The 19,816-nt window shown below is 44.6% G+C and overlaps 1 protein-coding gene across 2 annotated transcripts in view; it reads left to right on the forward strand.

The window, feature by feature from the left end:
* Positions 1 to 19,816, forward strand: part of kdm6a (lysine (K)-specific demethylase 6A) — a 55,951-nt gene that overhangs the window by 31,759 nt on the left and 4,376 nt on the right. For both annotated transcript variants that reach the window (XM_084085239.1, XM_084085240.1), the window contains 18 exons: positions 1,440 to 1,566; positions 4,109 to 4,207; positions 4,537 to 4,756; positions 5,314 to 5,448; positions 7,828 to 7,920; positions 8,263 to 8,340; positions 8,453 to 8,560; positions 8,720 to 9,112; positions 9,310 to 10,190; positions 12,176 to 12,305; positions 12,584 to 12,689; positions 14,296 to 14,501; positions 16,330 to 16,382; positions 16,868 to 16,942; positions 18,164 to 18,312; positions 18,501 to 18,615; positions 18,804 to 18,991; positions 19,565 to 19,706. In XM_084085239.1, the coding sequence (XP_083941365.1) occupies positions 1,440 to 1,566; positions 4,109 to 4,207; positions 4,537 to 4,756; positions 5,314 to 5,448; positions 7,828 to 7,920; positions 8,263 to 8,340; positions 8,453 to 8,560; positions 8,720 to 9,112; positions 9,310 to 10,190; positions 12,176 to 12,305; positions 12,584 to 12,689; positions 14,296 to 14,501; positions 16,330 to 16,382; positions 16,868 to 16,942; positions 18,164 to 18,312; positions 18,501 to 18,615; positions 18,804 to 18,991; positions 19,565 to 19,706 (3,298 nt within the window). The remainder of the gene's footprint in view (positions 1 to 1,439; positions 1,567 to 4,108; positions 4,208 to 4,536; positions 4,757 to 5,313; positions 5,449 to 7,827; positions 7,921 to 8,262; positions 8,341 to 8,452; positions 8,561 to 8,719; positions 9,113 to 9,309; positions 10,191 to 12,175; positions 12,306 to 12,583; positions 12,690 to 14,295; positions 14,502 to 16,329; positions 16,383 to 16,867; positions 16,943 to 18,163; positions 18,313 to 18,500; positions 18,616 to 18,803; positions 18,992 to 19,564; positions 19,707 to 19,816) is intronic.

Below are 19,816 nucleotides of genomic sequence, written 5' to 3' on the forward strand. Positions count from 1 at the left end.
TTATTAACAAGTTTGTTAACAGTACAGGTAGTACAGACAAAGGTTATGCTAAAATGATAACACAAAAAAGCCCCAGGGGCTTGTTTCCATTGTGGTCCATTGTACTCAATTCAGTAATGCATCAGTAAGGCAGAGGATGCTCACATTACCTTTGTAAGTGTGTTCTCGACATTCAGATGGCAAGTGTCCTTGTGGTTATAGGTGTACTGACCAGCTCTGACATTACATTATGTGCATCATTTTCTATGCAAACAATAATAATAAAGCATATAATCGAAAATCGGCAATATACTGTAGTCACTATACTGTGGTCTTTGTGAGAGGACAATACTGGCATGTTTTTTGCAGGTGACCAAAATGTGTGTGTGTGTGTGTGTGTGTGTGTGTGTGTGTGTGTGTGTGTGTGTGTGTGTGTGTGTGTGTGTGTGTGTGTGTGTGTGTGTGTGTGTGTGTGTGTGTGTGTGTGTGTGTGTGTGTGTGTGTGTGTGTGTGTGTGTGTGTGTGTGTGTGTGTGTGTGTGTGTGTATATATTCACCCCAACACACACAAGCACATACGGTATATTTCCTTCAAGCCTTGAAAGTGGAGACTCATATCTGTACAAACAAAGAAATCAATCTATAAATTAACCTGTGAGCCTTTAGTTTAGATGCACAGCTAAATCACCGCTCCCAAGTTTTAACACACACTTCTCTAACATCGCTGTGTTCAAACACAGACAGAGACGGCCCCTTTGCTTGTGCATGCACTGTGCAGTGTGCACACTGTTCCTCCCCGTCGTAAAATCTCATTCTCTCCCGCGGGAGTTGTCATGGTGACCCATGAGACACGCCACAGGTGTTAAGGAAAATGAATGGGAGTGTTATGTGTGTCTTCCCTCAGGAAGACCCACGCAAACTTCCTGCTTAGCAGCTAGATACATTGCCTGTTACTATCCTGTCGTGAGTGTGTGCTTGTGTGTGTGTGTGTGTGTGTGTGTGTGTGTGTGTGTGTGTGTGTGTGTGTGTGTGTGTGTGTGTGTGTGTGTGTGTGTGTGTGTGTGTGTGTGTGTGTGTGTGTGTGTGTGTGTGTGTGTGTGTGTGTGTGTGTATGGTTGTGTGTTTTTGCACGTGGCCAGGGGAGTGGAAGGTGATCAGGGATGAGTTGTTTGTGACGGCTGGCTCGGATGGGACCTTTGAAACCTGTGTGTGTGATAGCCCCCCTCACCACCACCGCCTCCCTCGCTCTCAACTGTGCTCATCAGAGAGCTGTAGAAAGATGAGCCATTTGTTCTGTTTATGAGACTTGGTGCATTTACACATCAGACAGCAGACCGGCTCACCTCTCCCTTTGGCTGCTTCTCCCTGTGTCTGCACTCTAGCGTTCAGCTTTTTTTTTTACTGGTACTATTTGAGTGAGGTTCTGCATCGGCTCAGTCCTGTTCTGCTCTGCCCCTCCAGGCTGGATGCATCACACGGTGGAGCAGCTTGGAGATAAAGGCACCAAGGACAGCTATGCCATCCAGTGTCTGCAGAAGTCTCTAGAAGCAGACCCCAACTCGGGCCAGTCTTGGTACTTCCTTGGCAGGTAAGATGAAAATGAGCGTGGTTGACACCATGTCATGCATTTCTGTCTCTAAATGGGGGATGTGTGCTTGTTAAGGCCATATGGATATGTTTTCACTAGGCCTATTATTATTATTATTATATTGAATAATACATTGTAAAGGGACATTTCCTTTTAAAACCCTTGTCATTTTAACATCTACTGTGTGCACCCTAGAGCTTTACTATTGCAACTCCCTCCTTGCTGGTCTCCAGGCATGCTCACTCAAGCCCCTTCAACTAGTGCAGCAACATGTCTGGTCTTCAATCTGCCCAAATGTTCACATCTCTCCTTTTGTGTGTCCTTCACTGGCTTCTGGTGTTGGAAGTTGTATAGGAAGGCGTCGCAGCTTAAAAACTGGCATCCATAAGCCTGAGTAGACCCCATAAGTGTTTCAAAGTGAAACTACATTAATGTATCATTAAATGTGACATCATTGATAAAGAAGATCGCTTTGTTACAATTGTTTTATTTTTGTTATGGGTTATGTCATGTGTGTATTCTATGGCATCTTATTTGTATTATATTTTGTATCATCTGTGCCTTATGTATCTCTGGGGGAAAAAGGACATTCTGAACTAAAGTAATTTGTATCCTTGTAAATTTGTCAACCTGCTCATTATAAATATTTGAAACGGGATCAAAGGGCCTCCAGACATCATACTGGCTGCCGCACAGGTTGAAGAGAGCATCATTGCATGCCTGGCTTACAACTCACACTGGATGCCTTGATCTCAAGCTTCTCTTCTTCCCCGGAAAGTTCTTGCATTTCCATCAACACTGGTGACTCCTATTGTAACTGACGAGGCACACTGCAGCGAAGTGAGCGAACACTCGATTCTGTATGTGTACACTGTACAACGTCCAGAGAATCAGACTTTTCCTGTGGAGTTTGCATGTCCCTTAGGGTAGGTACCCTCACAAAAAAACATGCAGTATCCTGGTCTCTATACTGCCTCCCCATGTCAGCCGGGGTGCCTGATGGAGGGTAAAGGAACTGGTTGGAATAACGTGTTCCTTCCACGCGCTACGTCCAACCAGGGAAACTCCCACCTGTCAGGTGATAAGAAGCGGCTCGCTTGCTCCTCGTGCATTGAAGGAGGCATGAGCTCTGTTCTGGGCTCTCCCTAGGCTGGCAGAGGGAGAGTAGCACCCAGGATTACATAGGCAATTGACACTGGGTGAAAAAAAGTGTTACAAACTCAACTTAAGCTTAAGTCTCTATCTCACCCCTAGTGTTCCCCATTATTCCTTGTATCACTTCTTGTCGCCTTTTTTTATCAATTCTAATTATGCTGATAGCTTTATGTTGGTTGCTTGTTCACGTATGTTATATAGTTCAACAGAACTGGACCTGAAGGTCCGGAGGGCAGTTGCCTGGAATGCCCTGCATGGGATAAGGAGAGTGTGGAAATCTGACATGGGAGAAGACCTCAAGAGGCGGCTGTTAGTAGCGGCAGTGGAGTCAGTACTGCTGTATGGGTCTGAGACATGGACCCTCACAGCACAACAGGAAAGGGCCCTGGATGGAGTCTACACAAGAATGCTACGAATGGCACTAGGTGTCACATGGACGGACCACATCAGAAATTTGACCCCCTACCACGGGTCACTGACAAAGTCAGAGAGAGAAGGATGAGGCTGGCAGGGCGCTGCGTCAGGCACCTGGAACTAGTGGCAAGCAAACTGACACTGTGGGAGCCAACCCAGGGAAAAGCCAGGAAAGGCAAATGATTTACACAATACTGATGGTGCTGTCATGAAGATATCAATTAAATTGCATATCTATCTCTCAGCTAAGTGGTCCTTGGCTTGAAAAACATTGAAGACCCCTGGTTTATATGGTATATTTCAGCTGCTGTGGACTTCATTGGCTAATCAGAAACTGCAAAAGTTGTGTACTATTACGTTTTAAGTAAATCAACCGTTTAAGGAATGTAGCCTATATGGTGACAATGTTGTCAGAATCATCCTACATAACCCTTAGTTAAAGTGACTTTGAGGAATGTATTGGGTGACAGTGTGTTGTGTTTTCTTGATTCTGGTTTGTATAGGAGCCTGTCTAATACAATTAATATCAAATATCTAAATACTGAATCAAGCAACTTAAAAACTGTCTGGGGTGCTCATAAAAGCCAGAGTAGATGGTAAAATGAGCCCAAACATGTTTAAAATTGAAATATCCCTTTTAAGCGTATGTCAGAATTATGTTAGATGTATGTTACATAGGCCATACAACAAGATGCCAGACTGAATCGATGTTGGTCCCTCTGGTTGTGTCCCCCGAGTCCAATCTGTCCCTCCAGGTGTTTGCTAAACTAGGCTACATGCTGTGTGGTAAACGCTCTCACTGATTTGCTTTGGTATGTGAGGTGGAGGTCGTGATGAGGCTGGAAGCCAGAGGACAACGTCCAGTGTTGTATTGATGTCCTTCATCAGGCATGTGACGGTGCTTAAAGTTTCTTTGAGTTTGTGTTGTCTCTCATGTCCTGTGCCCTTTCTCTCTGTCGTCTCCCCTCTGCAGGTGTTATTCCAGTATTGGGAAGGTTCAAGATGCCTTCATCTCCTACCGCCAGTCCATTGATAAGTCGGAGGCCAGTGCTGACACCTGGTGCTCCATAGGGTAAGTGACCAGAGTTGGAACCAATCTGTCACCATAATTACTGCAATGTATTTTGCCGCTGAGAGGAAAAGGATTTGACTCTAGCCTCTGTGCTAGTTAGGATGAGGCTAGGCGGCTCTCAAAACGCACAAGCAACTGCACTGCGACAGGGGACCAAAGGGAGAGTGTGGATGAAAACGTAGCAGAGGAACTGTGGATGTATAGACAGTGGAGGGGGGAAGGGGAGGAGGCGTCCTTCGGGACCAAGAGATGGGACTGCGACGCTAAGGACTTAAATCCAGCAGGATAGCCCTGTGAATATCTTGATCTCCTCTCATCCATCTGCGCAGGGTGCTGTACCAGCAGCAGAACCAGCCTATGGACGCGCTGCAGGCCTACATCTGTGCCGTGCAGCTGGACCACAGTCACGCCGCCGCCTGGATGGACCTGGGCACCCTCTACGAGTCGTGCGGGCAGCCGCACGACGCCATCAAGTGCTACATCAACGCCACGCGCAGCAAGGCCTGCCTCAACACCGCCGCACTCACACAGCGCATCAAACTGCTACAGGTATGGATGCCACTAGCACGGCGGCCGATGACAGCTACCACTTGTGTCTGTTAGATGTTGTGCAGTATGTTGGTGCGTGTGCATCTGCATTTAAAGTGTTGTGCATAATGCAAGCATTGCCAATGCCATTGGCTTTGTTTTTATTTATTTTTTAATGATCTATTGTGATATATGGTCATCACTGAGATATGAATAGTAATTCATATTGGCGTGTTTGAGTACATTTTCTCACCTGTAATTGTAAAGGCATAACTCCATGGCATTGAACATTGTTTTTGACAAATAATTTTCTTTAATTTGATTGTACCATCTCCCAAAAGGGGTTACTATATACACTGTTTTGATATTAACTCTACACAGTACAATCCTCATTGTAAAATTTACTCGAGAGGGTTACCCCGTCCATTTGGTTAAATGTGTACCATATCTGAGATAAATTAACACTGAGGATTTACAGTGTATATAACTCATCATCTGTAGGTGCTCTATAGAAGTGACTTTTCTTATTGAAGCCAAGAGCAGCACTGAAGTCATGTGTCTCACGCGATTTCTCCTAGGCTCAATTGTGTAACCTACAGCCAGGTAGTCTGCAAAGTAAGAGCAAAATGCTTCCTAGTATTGAGGAGGCGTGGAGCCTACCCATCCCTGCTGAGCTCACATCCAGGCAGGGCGCCTTGAACACTGCACAGCAGGTGAGACCCAGCACAGAGTGGAGATCCCAGCCTTTTCGGGGAAACCCATCTGCATACTAAAAAGTCACAGTAGCTAGCTATGGCCGAGGCTCCGTTCCAGCGCTTTCAAATGTTTTCTATTGAAATCCTTTTATTTTTTTGCCAATGTAGTCATTATTCAAAACTCCCCCATGTTGTCCCTGTCACTGCTGACCTCTACTGGTTGGTGTTGGGGAGGTTGTAGACGACCACGTGTATCCTCCGATACGCGTGACATCGCCGGCCGCTTCTTTTCGCCTGACAGTAAAGAGTTTCACCGGGCGGTAAAACACGCTATCTTTCTCAGTTCTGCTCCTTGCTGAAGTTGCAGTTGATGCTAATGCAGGGACAGAACACACTTCCCACCCATTGTGTTTGTTGGCACACCCGGCCAAGCTGGATGCACCATGGATGATTCAAACGCCCTTCTCCACAGTGGTGAGCAGGGACTTTACACCTGCACCACCCAGATGCCCTATTTCGGTGATATTTAAGTCCTCTGTTCTATACTGTGAAACTCATAGCACTGTGTCTTAACAACTGTAAAATGGGGGGAAATCAGGACACAGTTTGAAAGAACTGGAACGGGGCCCGTAGCATGAATAGCCTAATTCCTAGAGTGGTAGATAACCTTCATGGTGCTTCTCCTTGTCACTTCTTAAGTGTAAAAATAATTAGGCAACGCTATTACCACTCATCATGTTCCACACTGCACTTGTGTTTGCTGCCAAGAACGGCCGATCCCGTGCGCCTGGGATTTCATTTTAAGTTATGCTGTTAGTCATACAAGGATGCCTTGTCATTGTACATTGTAACTCACTCAGTTAAGCTGGAAATGCATGCTTGATGCATATTAATTCATTCACTATATACTGTATGTCTTTTTTGTTGTTGTTGTTGTTGGACTGCAACAGCAGGGCCCAGCCATATAAATGCAAAAGTCTCTGATTGACTGACTGACGAGTCACTGACTGACTGACCAAGTCACTGACTGATTTACACATTGACCGTTGCTCTTTCAAAATTATTCTGCATGAACAGTTTCCTATTATGTCATCAGGGGCCGTTTACAGCGGCTCCACAGTCTTAAATTACGCCCACAAGAGTCTTCAGTTATGTCCTCAGCTTCCTCAGAAGGAATTTACAGCAGTACCACTCAGCTCATAACAAACTTATCGTATGCTAAGAACTGAATATTTGCTAGTCCTGGATAATATAATATCCTGATTAACTCGCCCGATTGTTGCCACTTCCTGTATCCGGCCCTCTAGCATTTCAAACATTGTTCAGCCATACTTGGTTTTCACCTAGTCTTGTTTCTTTGCTGATTGATTGATTTTAATGTCAGAGCATGGTGACAGACATTACTTTTTCCAACAACCGCAGACTACTTTTTTTTCACGGATAAAGTATAGTTTTGGACCGTAACGGAGGGGCGCAGTCTCAAGAGAACTTGAGCCACGAGAAGCACCACCGAGTGCGCTAAAGCGCGAGAGTTGCCGCTCTGAACGTTGCAAGCATTATTTTCCACCACGGAGTACTGTCCTCCTGGCCCCGCCCCCGCTACTGAGAACGGCTAGTAAAACGCTGCTTGCGTCCTAAACATGACTCCCACACACAGTGATGTGTCGGTCAATATAATTTAAAAGCATACGTACATAATTAATTGAATAATCTATTGATAAACTTATAGCACTTCCTGTGGCTATGATAATAATTGCTAAGCTGTTAAAGTGGGTGACAGAAAGAGAGAATGTTCTTTGAATCTTTGACTTAATGCACTCCAATGAGTTTTAATTGAATATAATAGTTGCCTTTTCCCCTGTTGGCAACGAGTAGCCAGTAATCAATAAATGGCCATCAACGTCAGTCATGTCTGCTCACTCTGCTGACACTCATACAAAGGCTGTGTGATATTGCCACTCAACACTAAAATCTCCAGGCCAGGCGAGTATATGATCTGCCCAAACAAACCGTAAAATATGTCACAGATGTTGCATTACCATACATCTTAATCACAGTATGAATACTCCGATTATTACCTTAATCCAAGACACACAGAGCGATTAAGGTGTTTCTGTGGCAGGTGTTTTAATCAGAGTATTGTTATAGCTGCATTAAGATTATTGGCATGCATGTAAATGTAGCCATGCTATTCAATATTCATTCGCAAAAATGTGTGGATTGGATTTGTGCCTGAATGTATTGTATCCCCCCCCCCCCCCCCGACTTTTGAAAATGAGAACAATGGTAAGACAATGACGCAAGAAAATGACCGATAGAGCACATGTTGAATAAGGTTTTCTGTACCTAGTCTTAAATCTGCTCTTATTAAATGGTGTCACGTTATTGGTTGTCCAGGCGTGCAAAGGAGAGGTAGGCCAGGCCTCCAGCAGTCACTCAGATGCTCAGGCCAGTCCTGCCAAGAGGAAACGCACTGGCAGTCCCACTAAGGTATGCCTTGCAATGTTTTGAGCTCCACAATGTTTTATCACTATGATATTGAGCTCCACAATGTTTTATCACTGTGATATTGAGCTCCACAATGTTTTATCACTGTGATATTGAGCTAAAAATGTGATTGAACCTCCTCACAGTCAACAATTTACACATTTAGCAGGGATTCTTATCCAGAGCAACCTGTAAATTGCATGTGACATGAACTCTAGTACATATGACAGGGTAAATGCAAGTGAATAAAGTGCCAAGAAAACAATGAAGTGCTACAAAATTACTCTAGGATACCAGATGCCACATCAGACCTTCTCACTCTCGCTAATTTTGTCTTTTACACAGGGTGCTACCGAGTCCTGGGCCACCAACCCAGGGCAGCAGCAGATACCTAGTTGGTACCTAACACCACAGAAACTTCAGGTAGGACACATGAGAGAACAACGCCTTTGCCCCCGTAGAGCCGTCCTTATACACGTGACACCACATTGTCGGTATGAGTTGTTGAACTTAAATGTCTGGTTGTTCCATGTAGCTCCTGGATCACTTGCGGACCAACCGGGCTAGCCTCAAGCCTCTCCAGATGCAGATGCTGGAACAGCTTGAGAACCAGTTCTCTCTCATGCAGCAGCATCAGCAGCAGGTAAGTTAAACTTAAGCATGCACACCTTGATTAAACGCATTAGAGATTATACAGAGCATTGCATTGATTACTTAAGCCCTCTGTTAGTTTTAATAATACGGCAATTTGATAGCTTCTAATGAATTGAATATCTTTCCCTGATTACTGTTGACACGTCAGATGAGGCAGCAGGCGGCAGCAGGCCAGTCGCGACCCAGCCTTCCCAACGGCCCCTCGGCTGAGCTCTCCCACCCCCATGCGGCCCTCTCCCGCACCTCTCCCCTCAATCACGTGGGCATCCGGCCCCCTTGCACCGCTCGGCCCACATCAAACGGACCGTGCACTCCGAGCCCCGCAGGGCCGCCAGCGGGCACTGGCTCCCCGGCCAACAATCACACCCCGGGGGTGGGGGGTGGCGGGGGCGCGAGCAACGGAAACGTGCCTTACCTGCAGCAGAACTCTCTACCTCATCACTGCACAGTCGCCAGTCACCCCAGCACCAGCAGCACTACCAACAGTCCCAGTCCTGCAGACGAGGCCTGGAGGCGCCAGCAACGCAGTAACATCTCTCAGGTACCCCGCTGGACCGCAAGGCTCGCATACTCTTCTTTTACCATTAACCTTTTCGTATTCTTCTGCTTTTCATGATTACATTTGTGTGATTATTTGTGTTTTATATATTTTGGTTGGCATAACTGGTCAAGCATCTTGGAAGCTTCGAGGTGTTGAACAACATTTTTAGCTGATTTAGTTGTTCTCATTCTCTCCAGGGGCTTCACAAAAGTCAGGGTTCACATTCGGCAGGTCCCAATGGAGAACCCCCTTTCTCTTCCTCCTCGTCCTCTTCCCCTCAATCCTCGCTGCCCCCTGCCGGCTCTGGTGCTCTCAATCAGGTTGGACATTCCTCCGGGCCCTGCACTGCCTCCTCCTCCGCCTCGTCCCTGTCCCCCACGTCCCCACGAACCACGCCCAACCACTTGTGCTCACCCCCCCACTCCGCCACTACCTCAGGGGTCCACACCAAAGAAGCCACGACCTCAGGGAGCAACAATGGCAGTGGTGGCTCCGCCCCCGCATTGCCCTCGGGTCCTGAGAACACGGTCAGGCATTCCACGGGGACGCCTCTTAGTCCCGCCGCCGCGCAGGGATTGGCTAATCACGTCCAGCAGCGGGTGACGGACGGCACAGCCAGCCTATCTCAGCCCAGCTCTCCTGCACCCGCCAGCGCACACGGTTCAGACAATCCTCAGCTCTCGGCCTTGCTAAAGGGAAAAGCCAATGTTAGCAGCAATGACGATAACAATAACTGCAGTAACCACAGAGAGGCACCGGCAGAGAAAGTCAACAACGTCCACCCGGCGGTCCACGGCTCGCTGGCCTCCTCGCCGCTCTCAGCCATGTCCACCGCCTCGACCTCACCCCGCTCAGCAGACCCCCATGGCACCACCAACAGCCTCTCCTGCCTTAACAGCCCGTCCAACGCCAACAGTCAGGGCCCCACGCTCAACGGCAAGGGCCCGGAAGACTCCTGCAGCCCGGTCAAGGCGGAGCCTCCTGTAGGAGCTCTCAAGCACTCGATACCCTCTGGTCTGGCACCCTGGTCCTCAGTGTCCATCTACCCCAGCTCTAGTGAGGTGCTCAAAGCATGCAGGTGAGGCCTTAATGTCTTTACTTTTCAAGTTGTGGAGAAATTGTGATTGTGTGTGTTTGCATTTTGCAGGGCTGTTGCTGAGGACTGCTTGCATCTCTGGCTCACAGTTGTTTTTCTTCTGATTAGAATGCTGTCCTTGTCAATTGTATGTCCATAACTTGCATGGAGTAGATTCTGTCAATGAACTATTGTAAGTTCCGTCCTCATGATGAGTTTTGTGCGCACACATGTGTGTGTCAATGTTTCTGTTGGCTGTTTATTCCAGCCATTGGCCAGCTATAATTCAACTGCAGACATCCCACCCTGGAAAAAGTGATTTCCGGGAGGTCGAGCCGGGGGTGGGGGATTGTTGTTGCTGCACGGCCGGGGACCCAAGTGGGAAAACATATACGTCATTCATTATTATAAAATTGGTAGATCTACAAGCTCATTTATATATAGGTCGATAGATAGAGACCAGCTACAACCATGATAAATACGGCTTAAGTAAGTGGTTAAGCTGAACTTCATAACTATAGCCTTGTTAAATAATACTGCTAGCTTGACACAGCTTGCATCTTACTCACGTCGGCATGCCTTTTAAAAGTCATTAACACCACCGTGGGCAATAGAAAACTCAATGTTGCACACTGTGCAACGGGCAAATGTATCGTTATTTTTGAGCCACGGGTAATGCTTCAAATAATCTGATGTGAAGTGGGTGTTATATTGCTTTTATTTCTTCCTGTCTGTAATCTAAATTAAGAAGATTAGACCGACCGTATATCAGACTTTTTTTTCTCTCCTCGTACTTCTAAGACCAAAGGCTGCGGTCACTAGTAGACGCCCACCCTTCCCACAGCAAATGACATTAATCCATTTAGCCAGATTGACAGTTCAGTGACAAATGAGAACTAAACAAGAGGAGCCGAGGTAAAAGGGGCATTGCAGGTTGCATGCAGATCCGGTCTGTGTGCCTGAATGTGTTATGTGTGCTAATTACCGAGCCAGTAGGCGGGCACTAAACCGGATCTGATCACTGAGCAGTAAATACAAATCGTTCTCCTGCAAATCCACCATATTGACGGCATTTGCGGTAGATTTATGACCACTCTTGGGTGTCCAAGAGCGGATGCTAATTCCCGGGAGACTTCCAGAACTTCCGGTAGAGGTGGGATGTCTGCAACTGGCCGGTACAAATAAATAATGACAGCTATATTGGCTATTATTATTACTAGGCCGATGCCTGTTGGGAACCATGTCCATGCCCCTCCGGTTATGCAATATGTGTTGTATGGACACCGGCTATGTTACTTTTATGCTCCATATATGGGCATGAGAGAGAGACAGACACACAGACGGACAGATATGGAGATTTGCGGATTTATAGATGGTTCTGGACTACCGCTGATTTGACCGACTTCCCACTCTGCAAATCACTCCCTTTGGTCCATAGTGATACATGAGAGATGCGGGGGACAGACACAGACACGCACACACACACACACACTCTCACATAGGCTGGGGCGGTATGAATTTTTTATTACTGCAGTGAAAAAGCAACGTGTCCTGGCATTTCGGCAGTTTACCGCCCCAACCCCCTGAAAGTCTGAAACCTGTTTCTTAGGAAAAAATATACATGCAGGAACGGCAGCTTTGTTTTTAAACGTCTAGTTGTGCACCTGCTTGTATCTGCATTACACATGCATGTGTATTACATATGGCTAGTAAATTGTACATTTGGCCAGTTAAATGAGAACCTTTTTTAATTGGAAATCCTGGTGTGTGTAGATTGACTGCTAGAAGGATGCTATACATCTGTTCTAGCCTGTTTACACAAGCTGATTTCCTCCTGACGTATAGTACATGTTACAGTCTACAGAACACTTAAGATATACGCCTATACCATTGATAAGTTCTTAGTTGAACTGATTTCTCTGCCTTTCTGGTTCCATCTTTCACTTTGTGTCTCTTTGTTTCTCTCTCTCTCATTCACTGGACTGAAGGAATCTGGGGAAGAACGGGCTGTCGACCAGCAGCGTCCTCCTGGACAAGTGCCCCCCACCGCGCCCTCCTCCCGCGCCCACCCCAACACTGCCAAAGGACAAACTAAACCCCCCAACCCCCAGCATCTACGTGAGTACAGGAATCTAAATGAACTATTTTAGCACTGGTGCTCCCAAAAAGTTAGGAGCACCAGGAATAATGTTGGAGCACCCACTAAATTGTAAGGAGCACCAATAATAGTTTTTTAAATGATAAAAACAGGACTAACAAGTACCGTACCATAAAATCGTGAAAGTAGCCTTAAAAAAACGTATGGTAGGCCATGCCACGCACACTTCTGTTTTTGTCAGTTTAATCCGTTGGCACTCTCCTGACTTCTCCTGCCTTTGCCGTCTCTCTCTATCCAGCTGGAAAACAAGAGAGATGCTTTCTTCCCTCCCCTCCACCAGTTCTGCACCAACCCTGCCAACCCTGTGACCGTCATCAGAGGACTGGCCGGAGCCCTCAAACTGGGTAGGACATGTGTCTCATATACACACTCACTCCTACACTGCATGAAATACCCATGTCATAGGCAAGACGCTGATGAGAATATTCCCATGGGTGTAGAGCCATTTTGTAGTTGTACACGGTACTAATTTACAAATGGATAAATGCACCTTTTACAGTGTAGTTATCCGATTGTGTCCCCATAAGGAGTACCTCAAGTATGCTTATAGTTTCAAGACATGTCCTCCCTCACATGGCCATGTGGGTGTGTCTGCATGTTCGCTGGAGAGTGCATGTGGGTCTTGTGAATTAATTTGACATGTGTGACAACAGCACCACCTGCAAGTAGAAAATGTTATTGCACAAATACTGTTGAGCTGCAGAGTGCTGTAGCTGGCCTTCACCAGGTAGATACGTGGCTAAGCTGCTGTAGTTCACGTTGAAAAACCAGAAGTCATGTAACGTGTCCAAAAAAGCACTTAGGGCTGCAACTATCAATTATCCTCTTAATTATTATTCTATTGATTACTTTTTCGATTCATTGAATAATCAAAGTGCATTCTACAATGATTGAAAAAGTACACATCAAAGAATCGACCAAATTTTGTTTTAATAGATTTTCTTATATTTGACTAAATTAGTCTGATTAACCACTTAAGACCTGTCTTATACTTTGTTGTACAACGGTGTTGCACAAAAATATCGAAAATAGCCTATCTACAAGATTACAACATGATCACAAAACTCATTGTGCTTGTAGATCTGCTATTTTTAAAAATGTTGTTACAATAATAATAATAATTTTATAATCGATTTGTATTATTATTATAAGTCCGCAATCATAACCCTGATTGCCCCACTTCTAAATGTAAATGAGTGTGGGTAACACTGAAAGGGGGGTCTGCCAAATTATCTAAACTAGTCCTGGTACGTATGCAAGCAGCCTTAAAAATGCATTGCTAGTCCACCACTGGTGCTTTATGCAATATCCTGGGGCCAGGATTTAAAATATTGTCTTCTGGGTGTTTTTCATGTTATGAACATGGAATGTGTTTTGGCTTGTTTAAAGTCAGGTGAGAGGCTGATGTGGCAGCACGCACTAAACGTAGGTTACACAGCCGTGTATCAAAGAGTACAAGGACTGTCAACAAGTGCTGCTTTACTGTTGTTTGTTAAAACATTGAATGCTAGCCACGCATATTAACTGCATATATCTACAATGTATTGTACATTATTCCTCCTAAAGTCGATGATTATTCAAAGTTTGATTATTTGACAGCCCTAATGTGCGCATCATCCAGTTTTAGTGTTGTCATAGACATACTGCACATGTTTTTTTACTGCACTATACCAGCCATGCATTATCCTATACTTGTCTCTAGTATAGAGGAAAAGCTTCTACAGCGACACACAGACCACATGCACTTACACACACAAACACACACTTGAAATTACATGAGGTAATTTATTTTCGGACACACAGTGAGATCACACAGAAAGCACCGGAATGTCGGCGCAGCACGCTCCGCGACGTCTCCGCTCTGTTATTCCAATGAGCAAACTAACTTTTTCCATTCTGTCCCTCTCCTCCCTTCATGCCTCTTCGCAACCCTTTTCTGCCTGCGATCAGACCTGGGGTTGTTCTCCACCAAGACGCTGGTGGAGGCCAACCCGGACCACCTGGTGGAGGTGCGGACCCAGCTTGCCCAGCCCACTGATGAGAACTGGGACCCCAGCGGCAGCAGAAAGATGTGGCGCTGCGAGAGCAGCCGCTCCCACACCACGATTGTCAAATACGCCCAGTACCAGGCCTCCTCCTTCCAGGAGTCTCTACGGGTCAGTGGCAGACGGATACACACACATACACACTGTAATCACTGTAGATTTTTACACAGGACTAGCACTTATACACTTTAGAAGTGCTTGTGGGAGGGAGAAGCTAAAAGAGTGGTACCATAGTCCAATGGTTTTCAAACTTGTTCATGTCATCGACCCCGAAATGGTACCATAGTCCAATGGTTTTCAAGCTTGTTCATGTCATCGACCCCGAGATTGACTTTAATTAGTAATCATAGACCCCTGCCCCATTTCAAATATACTTTTCCTAGGAACCATAACACGAAAAGATTAAATAGTGTAAATCTTAGAATAGTACATTACAGTACATTGATTGTAATAATTTCAATTTAATTAAAATTGTATTAAAGGAGTAGTTCAACCAAAAAATGACTTATTTTCTATCAATTGCACACCCCATGAAGCATTGAATCCATGGATTTATTTGTGTTTTTGTGGCATTCCTAAGCTAATAATTTGATTCCTGTCTCCTACCGGCTAATGTATCCGGTAGGAGACACAAAGTAGATTCTTTGTGTCTCCTACCGGAAATACACCCGGGCATCAAATTATTAGCTTAGGAATGCGACAAAAAACTAAATACTCCTCCCTTTTAAAGGAAAAAAAACTACAAATGAGTCTAATGGTTTGAACTGTGGTGCAGACGGCTTTGTCAATCGTCTATACAAGGGGTGGGCAGCACTGACGTAGATAAATACATATTGGACTATTGGTATATTAAACTTAAAACGCATAGTGTTGAATTAAAGGTAGGGTAAGTGATATTTTTTGCTTAAAACAAAAAGTATTTTGTTAAAAGGTTAAAATACTATATTCTGATAGTAATCATTGCTATAGAGTGTTTTTTCAGTAACAGATGTCTCCAGCTCTTTGATAAACAGAAAATACATTTTTCGGTAGGTGTCAAAATCTCAGCCAATCAGGAGAAAGTACCCATTTTTAAGATTAATTTGTATAGTGTTCCAGTTCCAATTTTGCCTGCTCATTTCTTAGTGTCATCACTTTTGAGTTCTCTGTCCTGATTTGATAAAATTGGAAATGAAACTGAAACGAAAATGCATTTTCTGTTTAATAAAGAGCTGGAGAGACAAGGAGACTCCTAATACTGAACACACACTCTATAGCAATGGTACTATCAGAATATAGACCTATTTAACACTTATTTTAACCAAAGCTAATCGGCACAACTGACTCTTTTACAATAGTCATGTTCATTTTTGTAGATCAGCTCTTTTCTCTATTATAAAATATTTTCCAAAATAAAAATTGCCTAATAAGATTAGTCATAAGGCATAAGATGTTTCAAATTGGGGAGAAAAAGTGGTAAAAAGCTATATCTTTTGCGGACACAGTTTTCTTCACAAAAACATTCACATACTGTATTTACATATTATTTATTTGTACCCACATATCCGTTTAGTCCAGAATTTTACCAAAAACAAATATATCCACAGGGACAAATATATCCACTCGAAAACCTTCGCTCTTCCAATACCAACCCTCTCCATGCCCCCATGACCAAGCGCCGCACCATGGGCGTCTTTTACTCTATGCCTTAATTCGTTTTTAATCAAAGTTACCCCAAGCAGGGGTAATCTTGTGTGTCATCAAAGCAGTTGGCTAGCAAGTAACAGTAAACGTGCCCCTTGTTTTGCGGTTTCACTTTTATTTCTGGCAAACCACTAGCATAAATGTATAAATATACATTTTACTGACTTTCACTAACTGATTGTTTGAAATCATTCAAAGGGTTTCACCTTTTGCAACGTTTTTTTTTACTCAACTATGATCTGTATCTGTGCCTCAGGAGGAGAATGAGAAGAAGAAGGAATTGGAAGCAGAAGCAGCCACCTCAGAGAAGTGAGTTTCTGTCACCTCTGTCTGATTATGTCCAGGACAAACAATTGGAAAGTGAGACCCGTCGTCTCCGGTTTACTTCCCGTATCTGTGTGATGTAGTTGGCCGCCTCTTTAGGAGACCAAAATTAGGTCTTAGTTTATTTATTCCAATGGGAGAAGTGAATGTGAACACCACTTCTGACCTGTTCTTTAGCCCCATGGTCATTGAATTAAATATTGGAACCATTCTTCACAAGCCACACATCCTCCAAACATTCCGACACTAAAATGGCTTTTTTTAAGAAATCAGGAGAAAAATAACTTTGTTATCAACCTTTCTCTTTCACAGCAACACACTTTCGTGATATCTAGCAACAGTAACGCGAGATATGGATGATTTGGATGGCAGATCTTCCTTAAAAAAATGGAGCATCTTTGATTATGTTACTGCATTGCTCAGAAATCCTTTCTCTGGTTCCTCTAACTACATTTCCCTTCATCCCACAGTGCGGCACGGCGGCGGAAAGGGCCATTGAAGCACATCAAGTTCGGCACCAACATTGACCTCTCTGATGAGAAGAAGTAAGTGAACAATTACAAAAAAACATTATTAACGTGATGTTAGTTAATTTATAGATTTGGCTGATGTGGCTGAATCCACACCGCATCAACAGTCGGCCACTTGTATTTAGCAAAAAATATGGTTTGACGTTCGCTTTTCAACAACAAACACATGAACATTCCACACAATGCGCGCATGCTTAAATCATTTGGGAAATGGATACAGATGACCGCTGCACAGCTGGGGGCTTACAGGTTATAGGCACAAGGTTATACTTAAAATAAGGTTTTAAGTCTAACTCTAGTTAGACTATTTTAGTTTATCATATCGTTTTTTTTTTGTATTATTATTTTTAGCTTGGACAGATAAAGGCTTTATGAATAACATTCAAAGAACCATCACTGATCTGCAGCTACTCAGTCAGGGGTATATATAAACTGGATGTTGGATGATTAAATGTCCTTGAGCTTTATGGGATTACAGTCGCATACTGAGGAGGTGTTTGACCAGCCTCTTCTAAAAGGCATGAATACTACTTGTATCTCCAACAACCGCAGCGAGAAGGCTGTTCCATGTTATAGCCGAGTGGAGAAAGCTCCTATCAAGGCATTTGGTGTTTGACTTGAGGATTGTCGTATTTCACGTCTTATTTCATGTTAAAACGATAAACACAGCACAGCTTTAACTGCAGCCTAAGGCACGCACACAGCCATCATGTCATTTTGCTTCAACTAATGAGCAATATACGAGTATTCTCAATAGGGAGAATCATTATGAAGAATTGGCACAGTGTCATTTCTGTGCCTACAAGTAGGCTACTTACCACATTAGCCATTTTTTGCAAAAATACACACGCTCACGCACTAAAGCGATATATACCATCCAATCTATATGCGCTGACAGACAAAATGAATGTATAGTGAGCACTACCTCCATATTGCATTTGTGAAAGAGTTTTTCATTTCTCCATTAAGCCTTAACAATGTAAACAAGCGTTCCTAAATCTTGTCACTCTGCGTGCGACCCTTCACTTGCCAATGTTTAATAACTTGAAAGTTAAATGTGCGATGTGGAGTCTTTTCATGGTCTTCCAGTGTGTTTAGCCTATATAATATGGGACTAGCGTGCCTCTCGCTCCAGTCCAGTCTGACCCTTACGGGTCCATTGGTCTCCATTTTACTATATCAGAGTTAAATGAACACACTGTGTAATGCTAACCTCCAACCTTTTGCCCTCTGCAGGTGGAAGCAGCAACTTCAGGAGCTCAGCAAGCTGCCGGCCTTTGCTAGGGTGGTCTCTGCCGGCAACCTGCTTAGCCACGTGGGTCACACCATCCTGGGGATGAACACTGTCCAGCTCTATATGAAAGTCCCTGGGAGCAGGACTCCAGGTAGGCACTCACTCACTCACTCTTAAGCAAGACATGCACACACACACACACACACACACACACACACACACACACACACACACACACACACACACACACACACACACACACACACACACACACACACACACACTGTATTTACTCTATTGGAATTTCTTTTAATTAGAATTATACATGTTTCTATGCAGGACACCAAGAGAACAATAACTTCTGTTCAGTCAACGTCAATATTGGTCCTGGGGACTGTGAGTGGTTTGCCGTGCCTGAGCCATACTGGGGACTGATCAATGACTTCTGTGAAAAGTAAGTAATGTAAAGTGAGCAGTGATACAGCAGTATACAACCAACACTGATACTATAATCCCTATAGACTGAATGTTTAATACTTAATTTTACTCCATTGTACGACGTGTCGCATCGAGCATGTAGATGGGCTGTTTTCATGGTATGACAAAGTATAAATCAGGCTTAACACAAAACCTCTCATGCAGGAACAACATCAATTTCCTGATGGGTTCGTGGTGGCCCAACCTGGAGGATCTGTATGAGGCCAACGTGCCTGTGTACCGCTTCATCCAGCGTCCTGGGGACCTGGTGTGGCTTAACACGGGCACAGTCCACTGGGTCCAGGCTATCGGCTGGTGTAACAATGTAGCATGGAACGTTGGACCCCTCACAGGTGAGAATGGGGTTGGTATGGCCTTCTGATCCGTATATCTCTAGCAAGGTATTTGAAGGGCTTAGACGCAGGACTGATGATTATGGATGATGTAAGTCAGTACTCTTGTCATTGGTGTAAAGTAGACCATAACCACTTATACCCTATATACTTTGGTGACTGTACTTGGTCCCCTCCTTTTTTCCACTCTATACCATTCAGCAAAAATAACAACATTGCACATTGTAAAGTGCTTCGGAGAACCATTTACCATTGAAAATTACATTTTCTATTCCCTCCATGTGAGAGGTGCCACAGGGTGGCAGAGCAATGGGGTTGAGCCTGGAAGGTCACCCATTTTAAATGAAAATAATTCTCTCACCCTGCCATTAAAGTACCCCTAAGCAAGGCACTTAATTCCCATCTGCTCCAATGGAGCAGCTTATATTAGAAAGCTCCTGGTCTATTGGGCAGCTCCCAGGGGTGAATAGACAACAACAACAAAACCCTGCCTAGATTAATGGGATTTTAAAAATAAATGTATACAGTTGGATGGAGATGAAAATGAACAGCCTTTTCTTCCTCTGCCCCCAGCCCACCAGTACAAGCTGGCAGTGGAGCGCTACGAGTGGAACAAACTCCAGAGTGTCAAATCCATCGTTCCCATGATCCATCTCTCCTGGAACATGGCCAGGAACATCAAAGTGTCCGACCACAAGCTCTTCGAGATGATCAAGTAAGAACGCACACACGCGCACACACACACACACACACACACACACACACACACACACACACACACCTTAAAGCCTTGTGGTTTCTCCAGGCCTGTTTTCGCCCCTGTCG

This window comes from Gymnoscopelus microlampas, assembly GCF_963454915.1.
Source record: "Gymnoscopelus microlampas genome assembly, chromosome: 17".
Lineage (NCBI taxonomy): Eukaryota > Metazoa > Chordata > Actinopteri > Myctophiformes > Myctophidae > Gymnoscopelus > Gymnoscopelus microlampas.